At 42.5% G+C, this 21082-nt stretch overlaps 1 protein-coding gene across 2 annotated transcripts in view; it reads right to left on the minus strand.

The window, feature by feature from the left end:
* The window catches only part of FRMD3 (FERM domain containing 3), a 276523-nt gene that overhangs the window by 37157 nt on the left and 218284 nt on the right, over positions 1-21082 (minus strand). For both annotated transcript variants that reach the window (XM_075318304.1, XM_075318296.1), the window contains exon 13: positions 12316-12452. In XM_075318304.1, the coding sequence (XP_075174419.1) occupies positions 12316-12452 (137 nt within the window). The remainder of the gene's footprint in view (positions 1-12315; positions 12453-21082) is intronic.

Raw genomic sequence — 21082 nt, forward strand, 5'->3', positions numbered from 1 at the left:
ATCTCCTGGCATGTTTTTTTGCCAAGAGATACAGATTTGGTGCCAAAAATTTTTACATCATATTCCTGCACCCATTCAACACCTGGCACAAACTGCATCACTACTGCATAATACCTCATGCGGTTTTAATGGGGTTTTTTACCAGGAGGTGTAGAATGTGTGCATGAATATGGTGTAAAAATGTCATCACCAAATTTGCATCTCTTGGCAAAAAAACGTGTTTTTCTGCCAGAAGATGCAGGTCTCACCTGAGGTGAGGTCACTGACTTTACCGAGGTCACCTGAGGTCAGGTTAGCTACCGTCATAGGTGAAGCACCGTGGGAACCTCCAACTGTGACCGTAAAGAACCTGAGTGATATCACTGCTGATCATGCAGCTGAGTCTCTGCTTGAAGTCCGCAATGGGCGGTCATGTTCCATGATTGCGCTCTGTGACTTCAGATATGTTGCAGAGCTGGAAACGTCGTCGTGGGACCTCATGTGGATTACGTTCGACTTGCCGGGGTTAATTTTGTTTTGGGGTTAATAAAGTGGTGAAAGAGGATGTTTATTATATTTTATTTAAAATACAGGATTTTTTTTGTTTTTTGTGTTTATTTACTTTTACTTACTGATTAGTGATTAGTAATGGGGGGTCTCATAGACGCCTCCCATTACTTATCTAGGCTTAGTGGCAGCTGTTGGCTGTTATTAACCCCTTATTACCACAATTGCCACCGCACTAGGGCAATCGGGAAGAGAATGGTAAAGTACTGGGATTGTCGCATCTAAAGGATGCGACAATTCTGGGTGGCTGCAGGCTGCTACTTTTAGGCTCGGGGGTGGGCCAATAAGCATGGGTGCCCCAGCCTGAGAATACCAGCCCCCAGCTGTTGGATTTTATCATGGCTGGGTATCAAAAAATTTTTTTTTATTTAAATAATTAAAAAAAAAAGTTGCATGAGGTTCTTCTTATTTTCATACATAGCCAAGATAAGCACACAGCTGGGGGCTGCAGTCTATAGCCGAGGGCTTTATCTGTTCCTGATATCATAATATGGGGGAACCCTATTCCAAATATTTTATTTATTTTTACTGTACGATATAGACCTGCAGGCAACGACTGTGACTAGTTGCAGGCAAATGCTGGCACACAGGCGGCGAGCGCGTTTGACTGAAACCAATTACAGACCCCGGTGGGTGGGGAAAGCAGTGCATATATATGAGCCTAATTCGTGGCCCTGGAAGTGCATGAGTGGGCACGGGAGCAGTGTACAGCTATGCCGGACCGTCAGTAAGTATGAAGCACTTGCTTCAGTCTTATTTTCTTTATTGTTTTTTATTTTCTGAGTTTGCTGGATTCGGACTAACACCGGATTAACACCCGGAATCCTGGGCCTTGCATTCGGGTAAGTTTAAAAGTCCAGATCCACATGGTTTCACAGTCCGGGTCCACCTGTCACTAGTGGGCAGTCATCTCTCTATATAGCGTTGAATTGAATTTCCCTTGAGCTGTTTTGGTTAAAATGGCATTTGACTCTAGATTCACTACTTTGGTTAAGCTGTTATATCTGTTGGATATCATTTCAGCTTGGAAGGGGCACTCGATAGGCACTTTGGTAGCAGCAGTAGAAGCCCTCGAATTTTTATTGCATGCATCCTGTGATAAAACATCCTTTAAGGCTATGTGCGCACTAGAAAGTGCCTTTTTCTTAAGAAAAATCCGGACCGTTAAAGAATCCCGCACGCGCAGTAAAAAGACGCACCAAAACCACAACGAAATCCGCATGCGGTTTACCGAGGATTTTCCGCAAGTTGGTCCCTGCGGATTTTTAAAATTATCTATGGCAAAAACTGCAGGTACCTGCGGAAAACAAGTCACATGCTCATTAAATCCGCAGCAGAAATCCGCGGGTATAAAAAAAGGCAGTGTGCGCACAGTATTCTTTAAAACCCAAAAGGATTTGCTGGGGAATGACTGCAGCAATGTTAGACACATTTTCTGATGCAAATTTGCGGCAAAATCCGCGGTAAATCCGCAGCGTGCGCACAGGGCCTTACAGTGGTGCCATAGATCACAAATATCTCTATGCTGATGATTTAATTCTATATATGGGTAATGTTGAATCTTCTATTGTTCCAGCAATAAATATAGTAAGGAAATTCGGGAAGTGGACTAGACTTCTCAACTGGACTACATCAGCTCTGATGCTGGTAGACCCTCCAAGGCTCTTTAGAGGCAGGCCATTTTCCGTCAAATTGGGTAAAATATCCAACACTTGCCATGATTGAAAAAGTGTGGGATAGAAGTAAATGCTTGCTGGGAATATCAGAATATACTTTCCTCCTTGGTAAAATCCATGTTTACCTAAAACGTTATGATTTATTGCGCTACGGAGGAAATTGATATTATAAAGTTATCCCAACTATTATAAGGTGGAGCCTTTAAAAGCTTTAAGCAAATTCACAATTTGTCATCGAGCTTTCTGCTAACATTTACCAAACAGGTGAATTTAATTCATTTTAACATTGAATATACTTCTAAGCTCAATCTATTAGTTACATCAGAATTTTCTGGCAGAGCTCTGGAGTTATCAGAACAGCAGAAGCCCTACCATTGTGACCACATTGTACAAACTACAGTAGACAGGATTTTTGAAGGGTGTAATGAGCATTTTGTAACACACAGGCGATCCCGTGGACATGGAAAATTACATTTTTATTTTTTTTACTAAAATGTTGTTTTGGCTCCAAATTTTTTGTTTTTCCAAGGATAGCAGGAGAAAATGGAGCCAATAATTTGTTCCACAATTTCTACCTGCATTACTGTGTAAATAACCAATATGTGGTTGGAAACTACAGGTTGGGCACACTGAAGGGCTTAAAAGGGAAGACATGCTATTTGGCTTTTTGAGAGGAAATTTGACTGGGATTGTTTGCAGAACCCCCGAGGAATCAGAACGGCTGAAAACTCACAAAAGTTACCCCATTTTGTAATTCACACTCCTTAGGGAATTCTTCTAGGGGTAGTGAGCATTTTTAGCCCTCAGGTGTTTTAAAGATGCCTTTACCTTTGGCCTGTGTGAAAATGAAAAATTAATAAGTAGATTTAGCTCAAAATGTTTAATCTAGACCTTGGCTAGTAAAAAATAAAAAGGACCCCATAACTGATTACACTATTTTGACAAAGTATCACAACTTCAATGTGGTCATAGACTATTGCTTGGCCACATGGTAGGGCGTAGAGCTTAGAAGAGATTGACAGCCATTTGACTTTGCAGGGCGAATTTTTCTGGAATAGTTTGTGAACACCATTTGCAGTGGTAAACAGTGCCAGAACACCAGAAAACTCCAAAAAGTGACCCCATTTTCCAACTACACCAAGGAAGTCATCTACTTGTGTAATGAGTATTTTGACTCCACAGGCGTTTTCCAGAATTGGTGAAAAATTGCAGAGTGAAAACTGCAAATATGCCATTTCAGTGTCTACTACATTGTGCCCAGCTTGTACTTCTGAAGATACACAGTCTGTAAGTTGCTAAAGGGGATGTTCAAAACTTAACAAGTGATCATCTACTTGTGGAGTTTTGGCTGAAATGTGCTGCGACAGTGACCCAAACTAAGAAATGTATGGTTGGAACACAGCAGCACCTTTCATTGGCCAGTGACCGGTAAGTACCGCCACGCTTTCACTTGAATGGGAGATAGATTGCAGTACTCCACAGCATGCACTAAGCTTAAACTTTTATTTTGCTTATTGACAGTGGAGTATCATGGCTTGAATTTAACAGGATAGTTTGATGTTTTGAGTGATACATTTTTCTTTACATGACTTTTGCTCACTGTTAATTGCATCTTTTGTGTAGTGTTATGATGAAAAAGAAGCATTTTTTCATGATTGAGATATATATATATATATATATATATCTATATATATATATATAGATATATATATATATATATATATATATATATATATATATATATATATTGCTCAAAAAATAAAGGGAACACTTAAACATCAGAATGATATTTTAGTGTCACCTTTATTTTTTTGAGCAGTATATATATATATATATATATATATATATCAGAACATTCAATGGCCTGATCTCTAGTCTAATATGCAGCAATACTCACTTATTGCAAGGTACCAGACAGGAGACCGGTTAGACCCTGTTTACGGCATCATATGTGGTAGGGTGCAATGTAATGCGATGTAGTTATTGATTGCAGCATCCAAAGACATACTGATAGGGGATTTAGATTGTGAGCCTTAATGGGGACAGTGATGACGTTTGTGAAGCCTTGTGGAATTAATGGATCTATATAAGCAAGTATATTAAATACATAAAGTCTAGAGAGTTAAATTGCCATGATCGGTGCTAGCGGTGATCAAATTGGTTGCAGCAGGGTGCCAAGTATAATATAAAGCTGACATCTGCTGCTGATGGAGCTGGCCCAGCTTCTGCAGGAACTCCTTGCACGCGGTGCCATACATTTAGAGTTGATGTGATTAAGTCACAGTTGTCTTTTAGCTTCCCATGTATTACTAGAACTACCAAAATAGTATAGAACAGCACTAAACACCTGTGGGACAATTCATGAGGACTGTTCTTTTTTATGGTACTCTGTAAGAAACATCTGCCAGCATTGCATGAAGGCTACATTCACAATTCCATGACATGTGTGTATTCTTTTTGTTTTTTTTCCGACAGCCTTTGGACTCAGAGTCTCATGGATCTATAAATACATCTAAAACACTAATCAGTATGTGAGATCCATGACACTCAGAGCAGATTTTATCCTATCTGTGATTACTGATCTGTATGGTCCCTTCAAATCTACAAGATCAACGCAACATAAATGCAAAGATTTCTGATTCACTACCAGTTTTGATCCATGAATCATAGATCTGATGCTAGAGATAAATGTTAATAAAAACATGTGATCTTCGAGGGGTCATTTCTCTGGTATGGGAACAAAGATACTGTATGTCTTAAGTGGAGAAATAAAAATGAATAAGTAAAAACCGGATGCAACTAGGATGACCCATGAATAAAAAAGCGCTCTGTTTCTCAGTGTAGAATTCACACGGATGTAATCTTATAGGCACATGCTATACAACACTCTGAAGTCTATGACCACTAAGAGCCTTGGTAGATCCCTGCTTAACGATCATTGGATATTATGCTGAATCTGTTCGGATGTTGGTGGTCCCTTCTGTGAGGTTTAGCAGAAAGGTGTCAAGGCTGAATCAAAGAGTCAAAAAGTCCCAATTTTTCCACACATTTGCTATGCGCCAAAATTCATGATTTCTTAAAGCCATAAAACCACTATAAGAAATTATGAATCAACCTCATTCTGCAGTTTGAAAATCTCCATGCATTAGAATGTAGTGAATAGCTGATAGGATTTTTGGGGTTATTTTAAAAAGTAATGGTACATCACTCATGTGTGACTTCTAAATTCTAAAAATGTTTGTGCTATATAATGTCTCCATGAAAGAGAGGCTAGCTACAAAAAGACTCCGTCTACCCTAAGCCAGGGTCAGACGAGTGTATGAAAACTTGTCTGAAAACGTGGACAACATGTATTGTCATCTGTGTCTTTATTTTACTTCTGTGCGATATCCGTATTTATACATCATCATTCTAAAATGTACATGATCGAATACAGTCTCCCATGTTAATAATGTATCTGTAGACATTGGATGCTATATGGATGATCCATATGGGATTATTATTGCACTCCCACTGACTTGGAACGGCGAGTCTCATCAGATAAATGGCAGACAATAGTGTATGCTGCATTGTGTTCACACACTTAGGGGCACTTTGCACACTGCGACATCGCAGGTGCGATGTCGGTGGGGTCAAATTGAAAATGACGCACTTCCGGCATCGCATGCGACATCGCAGTGTGTAAAGGCTGGATGATACGATTAACGAGCGCAAAAGCGTCGTAATCGTATCATCGGTGCAGCGTCGGCGTAATCCATGATTACGCTGACGCGACGGTCCGATGTTGTTCCTCGCTCCTGCGGCTGCACACATCGCTGTGTGTGAAGTCGCAGGAGCGAGGAACGTCTCCTACCGGCCTCACTGCGGCTTCCGTAGGATATGCGGAAGGAAGGAGGTGGGCAGGATGTTGACATCCTGCTCATCTCCGCCCCTCCGCTCTGATTGGCCGCCTGCCGTGTGACGTCGCAGTGACGCCGCACGACCCGCCCCCTTAACAAGGAGGCGGGTCGCCGGCCACAGGGACGTCGCACGGCAGGTGAGTGTGTGTGTGAAGCTGGCGTAGCGATAACTTTCGCTACGCCAGCTATCACCACATATCGCTGCTGCGACGGGGGCGGGCACTATCGCACTCGGCATCGCAGCATCGGCCTGCGATGTCGCAGTGTGCAAAGTGCCCCTAAGAGCTCGTGAAAAACTGTGATCTGAACAGCCCTATTGAATCATACCCATCCATGTGCTATCTGATTTTCATTAACTGATTGCAACCCTTTGTAACATATGAGCTAAAATTGTGAAAGTAAGAAAACAATTCCTGGATGACATTGTCACAGTCTGCTAAACCCTGCGCTTATATGTCAGAATCATTTAAGTTACAGTTATGAAGACAAATTTTTGTCAATTAAAAATAATGACTGTAGGTCACTTTCATGCAGCGATTGATGCTAAAAAAAAATTACTCTTAGAGCGGCAGCTGTAAGAACCCTGGCACTGACAGACATCCGGCAATGCACTGATACACTGTACAGACTGTTAGGCATTTCTCTGCATTAAAAGGAACCTGTCAGGTGGAATATGCACCTAGGACCACGAGCAGTTCTGGGTGCGTATTGCTAATCCCTGTCTAACTGTCACTGTATACCAGACCTGGGCAAGGGGCGGCCCGAGCCCCACATCCGGCCCGCCTACTGTATGTGACCGGCCCGTCTTCAGCCGGTGCAGTGGAGCCGGGCTGCTGCGTGCCGGGCAGGGAGAGATCCTGCAGCTCCGCACAGTCAGTGCAGGCAGTGGAACGCAGGAATCTCTCCTCTGTTCCCTGCCGGCACTTTCTTTGTGACGCGCGCGCGCGCTCTGATGTTGTCAGTACGGCGCGCGTGTGTCATTTCAAAAGTTCTTGCCCGGCAGGAGAAGAAGCGGCACAGCGGGGGCCTTCACAGAGAGAAGCAGCAGCGGGGACCCCTCGCAGAACAGCATCAGCGCAGCCAGGGCCTGTACATGAGAAGGAGCAGCTCAGCGGGGAGCCTGTACGGAGGTGCCTGAGGACAGGACAATAAGAAGGGAGAGGTAAGTAGTGACTAATAAGCTGAGGAGGGACAATGGGGGAGGGGGGCACTGGTGACTAATACTGGGGGTGTAGTGGTGTGGTTTTACAGGTGTATATGGCATTGTGTATATAGTGGTGTAGTATATAGTGGTGAAGTACATGGAGTGTAGTGATGTAGCTTTATTACAGGTGTAGTATATAGGGGTGTAGTATATGGGGGTGTTGTATATAGTGGTGTAGTATATTACAGGTGTAGTATATAGGGGTGTAGTGATGTAGTATATTACAAGTGTATATGGGTGTGTAGTGATGTAGTATATTACAGGTGTATATAGGGGTGTAGTGATGTATATTACAGGTGTAGTATATAGGGGTGTAGTGATGTAGTATATTACAGGTGTATATACAGTAGGGGTGTAGTGATGTAGTATATTACAGGTGTATATAGGGGTGTAGTGATGTAGTATATTACAGGTGTATATAGGGGTGTAGTGATGTAGTATATTACAGGTGTATATAGGGATGTAGTGATGTAGTATATTACAGGTGTATATAGGGGTGTAGTGATGTAGTATATTACAGGTGTATATAGGGGTGTAGTGATGTAGTATATTACAGGTGTATATACAGTAGGGGTGTAGTGATGTAGTATATTACAGGTGTAGTATATGGGGGGGGTTAGTATATTACTGGTGTAGTATATGGGGGGTTTAGTATATTACAGGTGTAGTATATGGGGGTGTAGTATATTACAGGTGTAGTATATGGGGGGTGAAGTGATGTAGTATATTACAGGTGTAGTATATGGGGGGTGTAGTATATTACAGGTGTAGTATATGGGGGCGTAGTATATTACAGGTGTCTTATAGGCGGGTGTAGTAGTGTAGTTTATTACAGGTGTAGTATATGGAGGGGGTGTAGTGATGTAGTATATTGGGTAGAACTGAGTTAATTATATTAGTCCGGCCCTCTAAAACCATCACAATTTCTCATGCGGCCCCATGGGAAAATTAATTGCCCACCCCTGCTGTATACACTAGCATAGATAAAGAGATATTTAGAAAAAGTATTTCTAAAGATCCCATATGATATACTAATGAGGCCAGCGACTAATCGCAAAGGCCTCATTAGCCCTTGGCTAGTCGGTTCCCTTAGCACATAAGCACGCCCTTGTGGGTCTACTAGCATGCTAATGAATGTGTGGCATCAGAGGATGGTCGTGCTCACCTCTCTGCTGCCATCGCATAAAACGCTCTACTTCGGCTCAGTGCACATGATCCCGGACTTTCGGTCATGTGCACTACACTTGTTTGAAGCCAGGATTTGCACACCCGGCTTCATAGTGCACATTACCGAAAGTCCGGGATCATGTGCACTGGGACGAAATCCAAAAGTCGGATGCGATGGCAGCAGAGAGGTTTGAGAGACCATCCTCTGATGCTGCACATTCATTAGCATGTTAGCAAGCCCAAAGGGGTATGTTATCATACTAAGGGGGCCGACTAGCCAAGGGAACTAACACCCTTGCGACTAGCCCCTAGCCCAGTCATTAGCATATCATATGGGATCTTTAGAAATACTTTTACTAAAGATCTCTTTATTTATGCTAGTGTATACAGGGATTACTAATATGCACCCAGAACTGCTCGTGGTTTTGGGTGCATATTGCACCTGACAGGTTCCCTTTAAGGCAGACACAGAAATGTATTGTTTAGACATTGCTGTGCATTATGTTTATTTTATGCAGAATCTGCCTGATTAAGCCTTAAGGGTACTTTGCACGTTGCGACATCGCTAGCATCGGCTAGCGATGCCGAGCACGATAGTACTTACCCCCGTCGCACATGCGATATCTTGTGATAGCTGCCGTAGCGAACATTATCGCTACGGCAGCTTCACACGCATTTACCTGCCCTGTGACGTGGCTCTGGCCGGCGACCCGCCTCCTTCCTAAGGGGGCGGGTCGTGCAGCGTCACAGCGACGTCACACGGCAGGCGGCCAATAGAAGCGGAGGGGCGGAGATGAGCGGGACGTAAACATCCCGCCCACCTCCTTCCTTCCGCATAGCCGGTGGAGGCAGATAAGAAGATGTTCCTCGCTCCTGCGGCTTCACACACAGCGATGTGTGCTGCCGCAGGAAGGAGGAACAACATTGTATCTCCTATTGGTGCGACATTATGAAAATGACCGACGCTACACAGATCACCGATTTTCGACGCTGTTGCGATAGTTTATTGGCGCATCTAGGCTTTACACGTTGTGATGTCATTACCAGCGCCGGATGTGCGTCACTTTCGATTTGACCCCGACGATATCGCAGTAGCGATGTCGCAGCGTGCAAAGTACCCCTTAGTGTGCATATACTCTGACGAGATGTGCACACTGAATCTTTTTGCTGAGTTTTCAGAGCAGAAACTAAATTTAGTGAAAATTATCCAAATCTCCACAAAACTTGGAGTTTCTGTTACGTGGCTATGAGCACGCTACATCTTTTAATCTCAGGTGAACCCAATGAGTTTTTCAAGCAGAGGTTGCCTCAAGAAACTGGTGGTTTTTTTCTAAAGCGTCTTTTGTGCTGCTTTTTCAGTAATTTCCTGTTTTTTTTTCCTATAGGTTTTAGTTGTCGGTAAGTTTCTGGATGGTTTTCCCATCATTTTTACTTTAACCCCTTAACGACCCATGACGTACTAGATACGTCATGGATCGTTTTCCGGTAAGCCCCGCCCCCTGCCGCCGGCGGGCGGCGGCGATCGGTGCACATATCAGCTGTTATCAACAGCTGATATGTGTGCCTGCTAGCCGCGGGTGGAATCGCTTCCACCCGCGGCCATTAACCCCTTACATTTCGCTGCCAAAGTCTTGGCAGCGATATGTATACGGGCGCCGCCATTACAGTGACTTACCCCGCCCCCGCCGGAAGTCACGTGACATGATCACGTGACTTTCGGCGGTTGCCATGGTAGCACAGGGTCATGTGATGACGCCTGTGGCTAACATGAGTCACTTCCTCTCAATGCCGGAATACAGCCGGCATTGAAAGTGAAGCAGCAAATCTGCAGTTCTCAGCTCTGTAGCTGAGATCTGCAGATTGTGCAAAGCGATCAGATTGCTGATCGCAATAGCCCCCTAGGGGGACTAGTAAAATAAAAAAAAAAAGTAAAAAAAAAAGTTTTAAAAAATTAAAAAAAAATAAAAAAACCTAAAAGTTCAAATCACCCCCCTTTCACCCCATTGAAAATTAAAGGGTTAAAAAAATAAAAAATACACACATATTTGGTATCGCCGCGTTCAGAAATGCCCGATCTATCAAAATATAAAATCAATGAATCTGATCAGTAAACGGCGTAGCGGCAAAAAAATTCCAAACGCCAAAATTACGTTTTTTGGTCGCCGCAAATTTTGCGCAAAATGCAATAACAGGCGATCAAATCATAGCATCTGCGCAAAAATGGTACCGTTAAGAACGTCAGGTCAAGACGCAAAAAATAAGTCATCACTGAGCCTCAGATCCTGAAAAATGAGAACGCTACGGGTTTTGGAAAATGGCGCAAAACGTGCGCCACGTTTTTCGGACAAGCTTGTGAATTTTTTTTAACCCCTTAGATACAAGTAAACCTATACATGTTTGGTGTCTACAAACTCGCACCGACCTGAGGCATCATACCCACACATCAGTTTTACCATATAGTGAACACGGTGAATAAAATATCTCAAAAACTATTGTACAATCCCAGTTTTTTTCCAATTTTTCCGCACTTGGAATTTTTTTGCCATTTTCCAGTACACTATATGTTAAAACTTATGGTTTTATTTAAAAGTACAACTCATCCCGCAAAAAACAAGCCCTCATATGGCAAGATTGATGGAAAAATAAAAAAGTTACGCCTCTCGGAAGAAGGGGAGCAAAAAACAAAAACGCAAAAACGGAAAGTGCCCGGGGGCTGAAGGGGTTAAATTTTTAAGTAAAACCTATGGAAAATGATTAAAAAAACATATGGTTATCTTCCAGTCATCTTTTGAGCTTTCCCTTTGATTTGTATTGTAAGGTACATAGTGTCTTCTAAGCGGAAAACACCAGAACAGACACGTCACTTTTTTTATCCACTTGGTGTTGTTAGAAACCTGAAGTGATTACACAGAAGTTCAAAAGCCTAAACGTATAGACAGCAAGTCATTTTTAGTCAATTTAGTTATGTTCCTTTATTTTGTGATAGGTTTTTCAACTAGTGTTCACGGCAGAATCCACTCGAAAACACATTGTATGCACACAGCCAGTTTCCACTTCTAAAGCTAAAACTCGATCTGCAATATCCTAAAAAAAGGTGTATTTACTTATAACATTTCATAACAAAATCTCAATTTCTGAACATCTCAAAAAACTCAATGGGAACAATAAAACAAGTTATTTGGTCTTCTCCCAAAGGTCGTTTAAGGCTATGTGCAGAATTAGGATTTTATAGATGGTCAATTACTAAAAGGTTTCTAGAAGAAACTGCTTCAGGAAACACTTCTTCTTTGGGGAGTTGTTGGAGGAGTTGTAAAGACTTTGACTAAGGCTGAAGTCACACTTGCGAGTGTCTTGCGTGACTCTCGCATCGCATCACCCAACGCGGCCTGCCGCCCTCCGGACTGGAGCATCTAAGCTGCATAGAACTACATGCAGCCGGCCCACTCCTTTTAGGACAGTGTGCGGCCGTGCCGGGTGATGCGATATGAGACTCGGCCAGTCACACACAAGAAACTCACAAGTGTGACTCCGGCCTAATGCAAAGTGTAGACTGATGAACCAGTCATTAATAAAATCACCTGATACTATCTAGTTTGCATATTATCAGAAGACATTCTCCACTAACAAGATGAGATGTGCTGTTGAAAATGTTTTTTAGGATATATAAAAAATGCAATCCACAGTCGACAAAGTATACATGGGTTCATGGCCCAACCAAACCAAAATAATGAAAGTAATTTTAATAAAGCTACACATAAAAAATAAAATGACTAACAGCATTAGATCTCAACTGTGTATGATTGTGTTTGAAGCATACACTTACTTTCCTCTTGTGGAACTTCGGCTTCTTCTTCTTCTTCCTCCTCACTTGGAGATGGAATGAGTGGCTGAAGTGGCTCCATGTTAATGATAAGCTGTTTGTTTAAGGAATAAGAGCTGCGACTGTGCGGTATTAGAGATCTAAAAAGGAAAAAAAGAAAACCAAAGGTGATTATACAGGAGAAATACCAAACACATACAGCACATATACAGAATACTTTCAATAATCTTTTATATAAGAGCATGACTTGAAGCCTAAAGCCCAGCCTAGCATTCTAGTTATACATGGACACAATATTGACATCACTCGTGCTAGAAATATCTGACTACAATGCAGTGGATTCTCCACCACTCGAGTATACAGGTTTTTGCAATGTAATCTGAGAGCACCATAATAAGATCCTGATTACTAAACTGTGTTTTGCTGTTTGAATATAATCAGTGTCTTATCAGCAGGAGATTATCAATACAGGCTCTCATGTATCCTAGTCCAACCACACTCCCACCCCTGATTAGTAGCTTTTTGTCACTAAACAACATACACAGAAAGCTGTTGTGCGGGTGGAATTCTACACAGCTCAACAATTGAGCTCTGCTATCTCTGCAGCAAAGAAAACTATTACTATCATAAATGCGGCACCCAGCAAGCTAAGTGATACATCACTGGAATCAGGGTCTCTGTCCCTTCCTCATGCTGCTGTCAAATTACATAGCAAAAACCTAGTGACAGATTCCCATTAAAAAAGAAAATGGCAAATGTATATAACTATATATATATACAGTGGGTACGGAAAGTATTCAGACCCCTTTACATTTTTCACTCTTTCTTTCATTGCAGCCATTTGGTAAATTCAAAAAAGTTCATTTTTTTCTCAGTAATGTACACTCTGCACCCCATCTTGACAGAAAAAAACATAAATTTAGAAATTTTTACAAATGTATTAAACAAGAAAAACTGAAATATCACATGGTCATAAGTATTTAGAACCTTTGCTCAGACACTCATATGTAAGTCACATGCTGTCCATTTCCTTGTCATCCTCCTTGAGATGGTTCTTCATTGGAGTCCAGCTGTGTTTAACTAAACTGATAGGACTTGATTTGGAAAGGCACACACCTGTATATATAAAACCTCACAGCTCACAGTGCATGTCAGACCAAATGAGAATTATAAGGTCAAAGGAACTGCCCAAGGAGCTCAGAGACAAAATTGTGATAAGGCACAGATCTGGCTAAGGTTACAAAAGAATTTATGCAGTACTCAAGGTTCCTAAGAGCCCGGTGGCCTCCATAATCCTTATATGGAAGAAATTTAGGACCACCAGAACTCTTCCTAGACCTGACCATCCAGCCAAACTAAACAATCGTGGGAGAAGAGCCTTGGTGAAAGAGGTAAAGAAGAACCCCAAGATCACTGTGGCTAAGCTCCAGAGTTGCAGTAGGGAGATGGGAGAAAGTTCCACAAAGTCAACTATCACTGTAGCCCTCCACCAGTCGAGCCTTTACGGCAGAGTGACCCGATGGAAGCCTCTCCTCAGTGCAAAACATATGAAAGCCCGCATAGAGTTTGCAAAAAAAGGACATGAAGACTCCCAGACTATTAGAAATAAGATTCTCTGGTCTGATGACACACAGATAAAACTTTTTGGTAATAATTCTAAGCGGTATGTGTGGAGAAAATCAGGCACTACTCATCACCTGCCCAATACAATCCCCACAGTGAAACATGGTGGTGGCAGCATCATGCTATTGGGGTATTTTTCAGCTGCAGGGACAGGACGACTGGTTGCAATTGAAGGAAAGATGACTGCGGCCAAGTACAGAGATATCCTGGAAGAAAACCTTTTCCAGAGTGCTCTGGACCTCAGACTTGGCTGAAAGGTCACCTTCCAACAAGATAATGACCTTAAGCACACAACTAAAATAACAAAGGAGTGGCTTCAGAACAACTCTGTGACCATTCATGACTGTCCCAGCCAGATCCCTGACCTAAACCCAATTGAGTTTCTCTGGAGAGACCTGAAAATGGCTGTCCACCAACATTCACCATCCAACCTGACGGAACTGGAGAGGATCTGCAAGGAAGAATGCCAGAGGATCCCCAAATCCAGGTGTGAAAAACGTGTTGCATCATTCCCAAGAAGACTCATGGCTGTACTAGCTCGAAAGTCTGCTTCTACTCAATACTGAGCAAAGGGTGTGAATACTTATGACCATATGAGATTTCAGTTTTTCTTATTTAATAAATGTGCAAAAATTTCTACATTTCTGTTTTTTTTCTGTCAATATGGGGGATGGGGTGCAGAGTGTACATTAATGAGAAAAAAAATGAACTTTTTTGAATTTACCAAATGACTGCAATGAAACAGAGTGAAAAATGTAAATACTTTCTGTACCCACTGTATATGTTTGTATTATACGTCCCTAAATGCAAAGCATACAGTTAGGTCCAGAAATATTTGGACAGTGACACAATTTTCGCGAGTTGGGCTCTGCATGCCACCACATTGGATTTGAAATGAAACCTCTACAACAGAATTCAAGTGCAGATTGTAACGTTTAATTTGAAGGTTTGAATAAAAATATCTGATAGAAATTGTAGAAATTGTACACATTTCTTTACAAACACTCCATATTTTAGGAGGTCAAAAGTAATTGGACAAATAAACCAAACAAAATATTTTTATTTTCAATATTTTGTTGTGAATCCTTTGGAGGCAATCACTGCCTTAAGTCTGGAACCCATGGACATCACCAAACGCTGGGTTTCCTCCTTCTTAATGTTTTGCCAGGCCTTTACAGCCGCAGCCTTCAGGTCTTGCTTGTTTGTGGGTCTTTCCGTCTTAAGTCTGGATTTGAGCAAGTGAAATGCATGCTCAATTGGGTTAAGATCTGGTGATTGACTTGGCCATTGCAGAATGTTCCACTTTTTTGCACTCATGAACTCCTGGGTAGCTTTGGCTGTATGCTTGGGGTCATTGTCCATCTGTACTATGAAGCGCCGTCCGATCAACTTTGCGGCATTTGGCTGAATCTGGGCTTAAAGTATATCCCGGTACACTTCAGAATTCATCCGGCTACTCTTGTCTGCTGTTATGTCATCAATAAACACAAGTGACCCAGTGCCATTGAAAGCCATGCATGCCCATGCCATCACGTTGCCTCCACCATGTTTTACAGAGGATGTGGTGTGCCTTGGATCATGTGCCGTTCCCTTTCTTCTCCAAACTTTTTTCTTCCCATCATTCTGGTACAGGTTGATCTTTGTCTCATCTGTCCATAGAACACTTTTCCAGAACTGAGCTGGCTTCATGAGGTGTTTTTCAGCAAATTTAACTCTGGCCTGTCTATTTTTGGAATTGATGAATGGTTTGCATTTAGATGTGAACCCTTTGTATTTACTTTCATGGAGTCTTCTCTTTACTGTTGACTTAGAGACAGATACACCTACTTCACTGAGAGTGTTCTGGACTTCAGTTGATGTTGTGAATGGGTTCTTCTTCAGCAAAGAAAGTATGCGGCGATCATCCACCACTGTTGTCATCCGTGGACGCCCAGGCCTTTTTGAGTTCCCAAGCTCACCAGTCAATTCCTTTTTTCTCAGAATGTACGCGACTGTTGATTTTGCTACTCCAAGCATGTCTGCTATCTCTCTGATGGATTTTTTCTTTTTTTTCAGCCTCAGGATGTTCTGCTTCACCTCAATTGAGAGTTCCTTAGACCGCATGTTGCCTGGTCACAGCAACAGCTTCCAAATGCAAAACCACACACCTGTAATCAACCCCAGACCTTTTAACTACTTCATTGATTACAGGTTAACGAGGGAGACGCCTTCAGAGTTAATTGCAGCCCTTAGAGTCCCTTGTCCAATTACTTTTGGTCCCTTGAAAAAGAGGAGGCAACGCATTACAGAGCTATGATTCCTAAACCCTTTCTCCGATTTGGATGTGAAAACTCTCATATTGCAGCTGGGAGTGTGCACTTTCAGCCCATATTATATATATAATTGTATTTCTGAACATGTTTTTGTAAACAGCTAAAATAACAAAACTTGTGTCACTGTCCAAATATTTCTGGACCTAACTGTAACTTATATTTCGCCAGCTTACAGTTCTGCTTTATGAAATAGTAAAATAGTGTAAGATCTGGCAGCAAAATTATTTAATGTACTTCTCCATTTTTTTTTTTGTAGAAATGGATAAAAATGCACTGATGGAGAGACAAAAAAGGGACCCTGGTGGACGAACAATAACACAATTACCCATGTATTAGACCAGTCCATCTGCCTCCACATTAGCCTCTAATCACTATATTCTCTTGCCACGTTTACTTTGTCCATAGAGCTTTATTACCTGGCCTATCCCAAATGAGCGTCCATATCGTCACATGCTGAGCCACTATTCAATACTGTACCTTTTTTGTAATGTAATGATTATTGCAGTAGGCTATGCCATTCCATATCACTTATCCTTCCTGTGGTATACATGCAGTAACATACACTTCAGCCTCTCATCAGAAGTACTGTATATCTAAGGGCAAGACAGAGAACTGAAGCCTCCTTTAGCTTTCACTCTGGCACTAAGATTAGTGAGATACTTATGGCCTGTGAAGACACCATTGTAAACCTATCTCTGCAGGCTTCTAGGGATTTTAGGAACACTCATCTGTTCTCTATGAGAGAGCATCTATCAGACTCTTCGGGAAGCGGCTTATATCTGCACAAAACAAAGAGGATTGACCACTAACAGTTAATAGGCAAGATCATTCTCTTCTCCAAGATCTTCTGTAAGATCTTCTGTAAGGGTAAAACTGGAAAGTGTCCAGACATGTCTGATGGTCGGCCGATCAAAATTCAGCAGGTGCGCCCAACTTTTATCAAATGTATATAGGAGATTTTAGAGATCTAGCAGAAGATCTACTGCTAAAAGTGAGCCTGTTAGGTGCAATAGGAACCCAAAACCATGAGTTGTTCTGGGTGCATATTGCTAATCCCTGCCTAACCGTCCCTGTATACACTAGCATAGATAGAGAGATCTTTAGAAAAAGTATTTCTAAAGATTTTTTATGACATGTTAACCCCATTACGACCGCGTTACGTTTTAAAACGGCACCAAAAAAGGGTACTTATTCCTTTCTGCCGTTTTAAAACGGCGGGCAGAAATAAGTGAATAGCGCCCCGCAGCGTCAGAAAATCTCCGGGGTTTCAGCTACCGGGGGTAGCTGAGACCCTGGAGATCATGATTCGGGCCGGTTTTTCCGGTCCCCAGTCACGTGGTGACCGGTATACACCGTATACCGATCATCAAGTTATAGTAAATGACATCGCCGGTAAAAAATGATTTATCTCCCATCTGACATGATCAAACATGTCAGATGGGAGATAAATCTCTTTCCCGGTTCCCTCCGGTCCCCCGGTGTCCCCAAAGTGCCCCCCCGACCCCCAACCCCCTCCCGAAAATCCAAGATGGCCACGCGCACCGGCGAGCACAGCAGCGCGCCGGCCGCATTCACACTTTTCTTATGGTTTCTGTCGTATGTGCCATAACACATGCGACAGAAACCTGCTCCCCAGGCCCTGCCGGGTCACCCCCTATCCCCCCCGGTGTTCCCCGTACCTGTCGGAGCGCTGATCCCCGCGGCCCCCTCCTCCGGCTCCTTCTCAGCAGACGCCGGTCACATGTGCAGAGCGCAGCTGTCAGCTTCCTGTGTTCAGGACGCTGGCTGCTGCTGCTGTTGCTCGGCACTTTGCAGCTGTGACCCGGGGAGGGTGGGTGCAGATTCTTTGCACCCACTCTCCTCAAATGGAGGGTCGGCACACCTAGAAAATGGGGGATATGCTCCCTGAACGTGTCCCCCATATTCTAGAAGGTCCAGAGTCGACGTGGGACGTCCAAATGCATTACAGCGGATTTTTTTTTTCTTTTCTTTTCAATAAATTGGTGAATCAGGGAATGTTTTGGGGAGTGTTTTTTCAAATATATTTTTTTTTGTTGTCAATTTTTTTTTTTATTACTGTCAATTAGTTATGTCGGGTATCTGATAGGCGCCGTGACATAACTAATTGCTGGGCTTGATGCCAGGTGACATTACAGATCTGGTATCAACCCCATTTATTACCCCGTTTGCCACCGCACCAGGGCGCGGGATGAGCTGGGGCGAAGCGCCAGAATTGGCGCATCTAATGGATGCGCCACTTCTGGGGCGGCTGCGGCCTGCTATTTTTAGGCTGGGAAGAGTCCAATAACCATGGCTCTTCCCATCCTGAGAATACCAGACCCCAGCTGTCAGCTTCACCTTGGCTGGTGATCTAATTTGGGGGGACCCCACGTTTGTTTTGTTTTTTTTAATTATTTATTTATAAATAATTATAAAAAAAAAAACAGCTTGGGGAGCCCTCCAAATTGATCACCAAACAAGATGAAGCTGTCAGCTGTGGTTTGCAGGCTACAGCTGTCTGCTTTACCCTAGCTGGCTATCAAAAATAGGGGGGACCCCACGTCATTTATTTTAATTCTTTTTTTTTTTTTTGGACTAAATACAAGGCTAGGCATCCTTTAGGGTCACATGAAAGGCACTAAAGGGCGCCAGCTTAGAATATGCAGGGGGTGTGACGTTACATATGTTTGACATCTGTCCAATCATCCATTGTAGCATTTTAGGCTATGTGCCCACAATCAGGGTTTGCAGCGTTTTGGGCGCAGAGTGTTTTCCAAGCATCCATAACGCTGCGTTGTGCAGTAGAAGCACAGTGGAAGGATTTTTAGATATCCCGTGCCCACTGTGTTTCTTTTCTCCGCAGCATAAACCGACCTGTGGCGCAGCTTCCTGAGCCTCAGCATGTCAATTTATGCTGCGGAGATGAGTGTTTTCTGCAGGTAGAATAGAGCTAAAGTCCACAGCAGCCTGAACCCAAATCGTGGGCATGGGCAGCTGCGTTCTCCCGTGGACAACACTCACATCTCTGCAGGAGGCTGACACTGTGTACTAGACGCCGTGTCGCTGGATAATGGCCACATAGCCTAACAGTGAGAAATTTGTTGCTACAGCAACATTTTTGTGAAGTACCTGTGGATTCAAAATGCTTACTATACTCCTGAATAAAATCCAGTTTCCAAAATGGGGTCACTTGTGGGGGATTTCTGATGTATAGGTACCCAAGGGGCCCTGCTAATGTGACATGGTGCGCGCAATTTACTTCAACTTTTCCAAAATTCAAATGGTGCTCCTTCCATTCCAAGCCCTCCCATTTATCCAAACAAAGGTTTTTGGCCACATGTGGGGTATTCCTGCGCTCTCAAGAAATTAGATAACAAACTGTGGGGTACATATTTTGTTGTTGCCTCTTGAAAAAGTGAGAAATGTGTCGCTAAATCAACATTTTTGTGAAAAAAATGAAAATTTCAATATGGCAACCTAAGCTTATCAAATTCTGTGAAGTATTCATGGATTCAAAATGCTCAATATACACCTAGATAAAAGCCTTGAGGTGTCTAGTTTCCAGAATGGGGTCACTTGTGGGGGACCTCCACTGTTTAGGCACCTTAGGGGCTTTCCAAATACGACATAGCGTCCGCTAATTATTCCAGCCAATTGTTCAGTCAAATGGCACTTTTTCCCTTCCGAGCCCTGCTGTGCACCCAAACAGTTGATTTCCACCACACATAAGGTATCTGCATACTCAGGAGAAATTGCACAATAAATTTTATTCTGATATTTTTCCGTGTACTCTTGTTAAAAAAAAAGCTATCTGGTTGAAGTAACAATTTTGTGGTAACATTTTATTTTTTTATTTTCATGTCTCAACATTATAAACTTCTGTAAAGCACCTGGAGGTTCAGGGTACTCACCAAACATCTAGATAAATTCCTTGAGGGGCCTAGTTTCCAATATGGGGTCACTTGTTGTGGTTTTTTGCTGTTTACGTACCTTAGGGGTCCTCCAAATGCGACATGGTGCCCGCAATCTTTTTCAGCCAAATTTTCTTTCCAAAATTCAAATATTGCTCCTTCCGTTCCAAGCCCTCCCATTTCTCCAAACAAAGGTTTCAGACCACAAGTGAGGTATCACCGTGCTCATAAAAAAGTGGGTAACAAACATTGGGGTCAAATTTTTGGAATTACCTCTTGAAAAAGTGAAAAAATTGATGCTAAAGCAACATTTTTGAGAAAAAAATGAAAATTTTCAATGTGACAATGTAACGTTATCAAAATCTGTGAAGTACCTGTGGATCCAAAATGCTCACTATACCCCTAGATAGAAGCCTTGAGAGGTCCAGTTTCCAAAATGGTGTCACTTGTGAGGGGTTTCTGCTGTTTAGGTACCTTAGCGGACATGTAAATGCAACATGGTGCCCGCAGTCTATTTCAGCCAAATTTGCTTTCCAAAATTCAAATATTGCTCCTTCTGGTCCGAGCCCTCCCATTTGTCCAAACAAAGGTTTCTGACCACATGTGGGGTATTGGCGCGTTCATAAGAAAGTGGGTAACAAGTTTTGGGGTTCATTTTGTTGTGTTATATCTTCTAAAAGTGAATAAATTTGGGGTAGAGCAACATTTTAGGTAAAATTTTATTTTTTGCTTTTTTTTATTCCACTTTGCTTTAGTTCCTGTGAAGCACCTGAAGGGTTAATAAACTTCTTGGATGTGGTTATGAGTACTTTGAGGGGTGCTGTTTTGAGAATGGTGTCACTTTTAGGTATTTTCTGTCACTTAGGCCTCTCAAAGTCACTTCAAATGTGATGTGGTCCCTAAAAAAAATGGTTTTGTGAATTT

The sequence above is a fragment of the Anomaloglossus baeobatrachus genome, chromosome 1 (assembly GCF_048569485.1).
Source record: "Anomaloglossus baeobatrachus isolate aAnoBae1 chromosome 1, aAnoBae1.hap1, whole genome shotgun sequence".
NCBI lineage: Eukaryota > Metazoa > Chordata > Amphibia > Anura > Aromobatidae > Anomaloglossus > Anomaloglossus baeobatrachus.